This window comes from Fopius arisanus, unplaced genomic scaffold (assembly GCF_000806365.1).
Source record: "Fopius arisanus strain USDA-PBARC FA_bdor unplaced genomic scaffold, ASM80636v1 scaffold00036, whole genome shotgun sequence".
NCBI lineage: Eukaryota > Metazoa > Arthropoda > Insecta > Hymenoptera > Braconidae > Fopius > Fopius arisanus.
The window spans coordinates 740346-746600 of record NW_011887775.1 but is presented as its reverse complement, the minus strand read 5'-3'; the positions used below and the strand labels follow the sequence as shown (position 1 = coordinate 746600).

Genomic DNA, 6255 nt, shown 5'->3' with positions numbered 1-6255 from the left:
AATACTTTGTGAAGTTTACCTCAATTTTTTCCTACTCATAAGATCAACACTTTATATATTTATATTACACGATTCACCATTTCACACGAATTTGGACAATTAACGGATCTGTGCGTGTCGAATCCTGTACTACACGCTTTCAATTGGCGCTTGTATTTACATATTCCAATTATACAAATCAGCAGGGCGTAGTGAATGATGCCATAAAATGATGCAGCATAATAACTCGCCTGGGGAGTAATTTAACTTTTTTTTTTAATAAAACCCGTGAAATTTAAAATACGCGAGTAATGGAATGTTGACATCTAATTAGGTCGAATCCATTTGCAAAAAACTCTGATCAACGAGCAAATTAATTTTTCACCTCTCCCCTCGGGATATTCATTTGAAAACGACAAAAAAAAATTTATGCCTTGGCTGCAACTTGGGAGCCAGGTTTAGTGCCTGGAGCTCCAGAGACTCCAGTTTCTTTTTCCAATTGTTTTCCCAGGTATTCCCAATTGTGAACCATGAGTTTCTGAACGGCAATGAGTGCTTCGTACCTCACGTTGGGATCCTCGTGGCTTAAAAGTTGCATAACTCTCTGTTTGCCACCGAGCTGCTCGATTACGTGCTTTCCACGAGGATAATGTCTCACATACTCTCCAATATCGAATGAAGCAACACTGAGGACCAAGGGGTCCTTGCTGGTCTCCAAAAGGTGGACTAGAATACGCAAGAGTTCGTAATTCTTCTCATTGAGACGACTGGCATTCTCCCTCCAGAATTTACTGGATTTGTGAACAGGTGACCACTCGAGACGCCCTGACTTCACCTGAGTCGAGTACTCATCAAAAGAGCTCAAATCCTGGACAGACGCCTGGAGCTTCTCATTCAGGAATTCGATATCCTCGGTAATATCCTCGTCATCGAATTTACGTTGCGAGAGAATTGATAGCTGCTTCAACACCTTGCACTGCACCATCGCAATGCAATGCTCCTTGGCCACCTGATTATCCTCCACCTTCTCAATCAAATTCCTGAATACAGCGAGGATGATACGAGTGACCTTCTCCTTGACGGAGTCACTGAGAATATCAGCGAGAATTGGAATTACGTTGAATTTGTTCATTTTTTCAGCGAGAAGAGGATTGAAGGTGAGGACCCATAGGCAGAAGATGAGTTGATACTGGACTTGAAAGTTGACACGTCCGGATAGAACGCTCAGCAGAGTGGAGATGCCATCGACCGAGACAAAGGCAAAACGATATTCGTCGATGCGAAGCATCATCTGGAGGCATCGTGCCACGGACTGAATGTACTCGTTGTTCTGCAATTAAATATTTATGTAAAAAAAATAATCCTCGAGGTGCCCTAGGACTGTTGAATTACTACGAGAGATTGTAAAAGCAGATACGTATATAATCGAGGAACCGATTAATAATGTTACGATGTGTTATTACAGAACCAACCAGACTGGGCATTTCTTGGAGGTCAGTGGCCTCTCCAGGTTCGCTTTTGGGTGTCAAGTCTTGCATCACCTCGGCATGCACATTTGCCTCTGGCACAGCCTCAAACTAAAAACCCATCCGATATGTCCATTCATATGAAAAATCAATAAAAAAGTATCTCTTGAAAATAATCTCTATCCCGCACCTAAGCAATATGGCTAGGCTGTGATTCTGTATCGTCTTCTACTGGACCAATGAGTGACACGAGTATCTGTTACTTGATGATATACCCAGGAATGACTTGTTAGTGACTTATATAAACGACACCTCGAAGAGAGGCTAGTGAATTATTGATTCCGATAAATACCCAGCTGATCGTTTTCTCGATTACGATTTGAAAATAAAATTTAAAAAATAGAGTAAAGCATGCAGAAAAAGCCAGGCTAATAAATTTCATTCAGCAGAGTATAGTAAATGCAAAGAAATAGGAAGGAAAATCCTGGAACAAATAATAAATTAATGGTCTCAAGATGGAAAGTAAAATATGCGAAATGTGAGGGAAATTGTGAGGACAGACTCACACTCAATTGGAGCTGATCCTTCAGCCAAGTGAGATAAAACTGCAGATCTGTCTTCTCCATGAGCTCATGACTCCAGCATGCTAATTTAGCGATGATCCTCGATGTCATATTCATAATAAAGCCATCCTGTCTGTTAAGTAAATTGAGGAATGGCCCCCACACGGATTCTCGTTTTCTATTCGAATGCTCTCGAAATATTTCTACACGACTACGATCTTCCTGCAAATGTATTGACGTCAATAGCTTGTCACGGAATGCATTAGGAATGCCAACAAATACCTGGAGCATGTCGTCGATCATTGTGAGGATGTACTGGATGGTCTGATCCTTGGAGACGTGTCCCAGAAGATTTAAAAAGGTCTTGGCTGCTTGATTAGGGTTCTCTTTGAGTTTGGCTTCCTTGGCAGCTGCATCGTTCGTATCAAACGCCACGATAAAGTCATAGTCCTCCTTTGAGATCATTTGGGCTCTGCAGATTAAATAATTCTTTAGCCAACTCCACGATAAATAAATAAGTGGCAATACTCACTGGAGATAAGGCTGCCAATTGATTCTCTGATTTCTGATATCAGATGCCTGCTGCTGCAAAACACTAGTGGCTGCCAGCATATCTGCGAATGAAATGCAGTGAACAATTTGGAGTAACTCATAATTTTTTTATAAATATTGTAACCAACTGGGATGAGCGTCACACTTGAATTTGTTGTGAGGTGTTGACACTAGAATCTTGGACATTCCCAGTTAAATAAAGATTATTTGGATGTCGTGGGAGTGGCAGTGTCAGGTGCAGAGAAATAAATAGAGTGAAAATGCAATTACCATGTTTTTCCTCTGGCAATGCCGGAATCATCTGATTTATGTTATTGCGATCGGCCATGATTGTGCAATTCCTTGTGTCGCAGGATTACACTCAATTTTATGTAGCGAGTATTCACGCAATTTTTTTAGTCAACTGGAGTGACCGAAATATTCTACTCTCTTGACTGTTCAGCTGTTCGATCACAAGACACCGTCTGGTTCAGGCCTTCCAAATCAGCAGAGATAAATGAAAAAGTCCTCATCAAGTTGGTACCATTGGTGAGTCCACCATTTTATTATCCCCGTTACCCACTGAGATATTCCCTTGGCCCATTTTTTTTTTTCAAACTTTAATTACACCCACGAGGTGATTACACGCGACACCAACGGTTCATTAAAATAAAGAAGGTTTATTTAATTTTATTATTTTTGTAAAAAGTTGTTTTATTTTCAATGAAAATTCGTATTGTTGATAAAAATGCGACGTTCAGCTATATAAACTTTAAATAGCCTTGTGCCTACACTGAGTACGGAATAAGATTAAAAACTTTCTTTCGTTCACAATCCAAGCTTTGATGATAGTCTTCTCATACAATTTTATTTATGAAAGTTATTACAGATTTCGAGTTAACGTTGATATTGTCCAGTGCAATATTCAGATGAATTAAATACTGGACTGTTATTGCTACAGGGATATTCGTCCATTCTCCTTAATCCTTAGGCTTATCAATTCGTAGATATCACTATTACTCATAGATGTGTTTTTATGCATTTAATTGAAAATACAGTCTGTCATTATTAAGCTCTTTCGAATATCTAATACGATTCGATTTATTTTCAACGTCTTCCTAAATATTGTCATCATTGGCAAATGTCTTTCATATATAAATCTCTCGTTTTCAGTGATAAAAATTAGTGAGGATACTGAGGCTGCAGCCACGATTCTGATTTACTAAAAAATAGCTGCATTTATTAATGGAAATTAATTTATCATCAATTACTGTCTCGTTGCCATCAACTGTATAAATAATTCACTCAATATCGAATTTTTCATTCTGTTCCGTATAAAAAACAATGTCTCGAACTGTAATCATGATTATTACATTAAAAAGACGTAGAAATAGCTATATTATAAAATATAAACATAGAATAGTCACTTTTCAACAGACAAATATCTCTATCATTTACTTTCAACATTCAATCATTGAAAGAAGTACTTTTATATCCAAAGGAATCATTTTATAAATCATCACCCCTCATTCATTCACCTAGCACAAAGTTGGCGAGTCTCAATCGTATAAAACATTTCCCTCAATATTTTCCAATACATATATGTATATATTATATACATCTCCTCGCCCTATCTCAACTGTCACTCACTTTTAACGTTTATAATACCAATTTTATTATGAATCATCGGGAATACTGGATAATTTTTTCCTATTACCATTACATTAAGCATTATTATGAAATTTTTTTTTCATTTTAGTCGTACTAAATCGAAAATCAGTTGCCAAACACTCACAATTACTTGAGAATCTCTGTACGATATTAACCAGATCACTCTCAAAATAATCTCGAATATGCGGGGATGAACGAGTGATCTATCAATTTATTAAACATGATCGAAAAGTATCGCCAGCGTATACTACAAACTATCTAGCCCCTGATCATCAGGCGTCATTTAATGCACGTTTGTCCCACGCATATTTGGTCATTCATCATGATCTGTACACTTCTCTACATATCGCAGTCTTTTTGTTCGGCATTAAAAATGTTTTTTTTTTATATTTTCATGAAAAAAAAATTCAATTTATCTTCCTAATTAGAATATTCGTCGGCTCTGGCATCGCTAAAAAATGCCGGACGAGCACAAAAGTCCAACAATGCACGCGCTAGATACACGTATCAACAACGATACACGGCGCGTGGAAAATAGACACGAAATAAACGAAATATGTAAAAAAAAAAAGACTACGGCCAACAGGCTATAAATCCGCTCGATCACTCATTCCACATTTTCCAGTATACACTACATATTAAATTGCTACATAGTACTCATGCGCTCAGTCACGGAATAATTAACGTCCAGCAACTGGTTCTTCTCGACGTAGGCACTGAATAAAAAACGATTTCTCCCATTATGTCGAAAAATCACATTACAGGACACGAATGGGCATTAAAGTACGAACTTCAGTATGAATTCAATGAAAAAATATTTCAAAAATTCCAATTGCCATCTCGGGAAAGGCACATGGCTACGTAAGCTATTTAATCATCAAGCATTTAAAATTAAATCCTTTTTTTTTTCGTTTGATATTTAAGTACATTCTCGTTACTGGGAGACGAAAATTTGTGTATCGCCATTAAGTAAACGTTAAGAAGAGAAAAAAACGGTACGAAATACTGGTGGAGTTGCCGCAATTGTTACAAATAATTTTCTTCCTCGTTATAACCAAACAAAAACCATACAAAACAAGATCCACGTGTTCATCCTCTCCACAATTATAACAGTATAATTAGGAGAAATAAAAAATAGTGCGCGCGTCCAATTCCACCGAGCCCTTGTCCCTAATAAAATTTCAGTCTCACTTGCACCTGGACGCACGCTTGGACGCTACGAACAATAGGACAGGCCTCTTCTTCAGAGAATTTCTTTAAATTACCAATAAACAAGAACTCCTGTATATCAAGGCAGGAATGCAAGAGCGCAAGCCCCTTCCTTCATCTTCAATGGAAGCATTATTTCTCAGTATAAAATATATATACTATGTATATTTTTAATATGTATAGTTTATATATATTATCGTATAAGTCATCTATCGCTCTAAGTCTAAAATAATTCTTTTCCCATTGAAAAAAGAATGTGTGTCCCCTCACCAGTGAGCTAATCGCTATAACGGACAATCCGCAAATTACAGTCATTTTTTTTTTTGTATATTTTTTTCATTTAGATTCTTTCTAGTCACTCCAACTATCTTAACAACTACAACCTGATTCCGGGTCACTCGTAGACTTTTCATGGTCATCAGCACGGAATCATGTGTTTGATCATTTCCTCGTGGAAGAACATTGTTGTCTCTAGTCGTTGTTGCATATAGATTTTATTCCATTTATCTCTCTTCTTTAAAGACCAAATTAATTGAATTAATTTGTTCAGTGATCACCTCTGAGTAGCTCCATGAGTAAATTGAAAGAGCTCCCCTCGCCCTCTGCACGCTTCTGACTGAGCAACTCCTTGCCAGCCTGGCAGGTTCTCTGCAGATCAGGTATTCGCAACAACAGTTCTCCAAATTTCGCTGGCATCTCCGGATACCTCGCTATCGTGTATTGCTGGAGGGCCTGGAGCGCCTTCTCCTGGGAGGCACGAACTTTTTCTGGTTCTTTCAATTCACTCGTGTCAGAAGTTAATAGTACTATCACCTGTAGACAGAAAAAAAAAGCGA

At 37.9% G+C, this 6255-nt stretch overlaps 2 protein-coding genes across 8 annotated transcripts in view; both read right to left on the bottom strand.

The window, feature by feature from the left end:
- Nucleotides 1-388: 388 nt before the first annotated feature.
- Nucleotides 389-3014, bottom strand: VhaSFD (V-type proton ATPase subunit VhaSFD). 2 transcript variants are annotated; one of them, XM_011304052.1, is made up of 6 exons: nt 2831-3014; nt 2541-2622; nt 2291-2480; nt 2012-2230; nt 1452-1556; nt 389-1309 (listed from the first exon to the last, which is right to left on the bottom strand). In XM_011304052.1, exons 1-6 carry the CDS (start codon nt 2886-2888, stop codon nt 407-409), a joined length of 1557 nt encoding a protein of 518 aa, XP_011302354.1. In that variant the 5' UTR covers nt 2889-3014; the 3' UTR covers nt 389-406. The 2 variants fall into 2 exon arrangements, with proteins under 2 accessions (XP_011302354.1, XP_011302355.1); XM_011304053.1 differs by lacking the exon at nt 1452-1556 and having other exon boundaries at nt 2831-3013.
- Nucleotides 3015-3812: 798 nt separating this feature from the next.
- The window catches only part of Hr39 (Nuclear hormone receptor FTZ-F1 beta), a 151875-nt gene continuing 149432 nt past the window's right edge, over nt 3813-6255 (bottom strand). For all 6 annotated transcript variants that reach the window (XM_011304055.1, XM_011304056.1, XM_011304057.1 and 3 more), the window contains one exon: nt 3813-6232. In XM_011304055.1, coding sequence (XP_011302357.1) covers nt 5966-6232 — 267 coding nt within the window. In that variant the 3' untranslated portion in view covers nt 3813-5965. The remainder of the gene's footprint in view (nt 6233-6255) is intronic.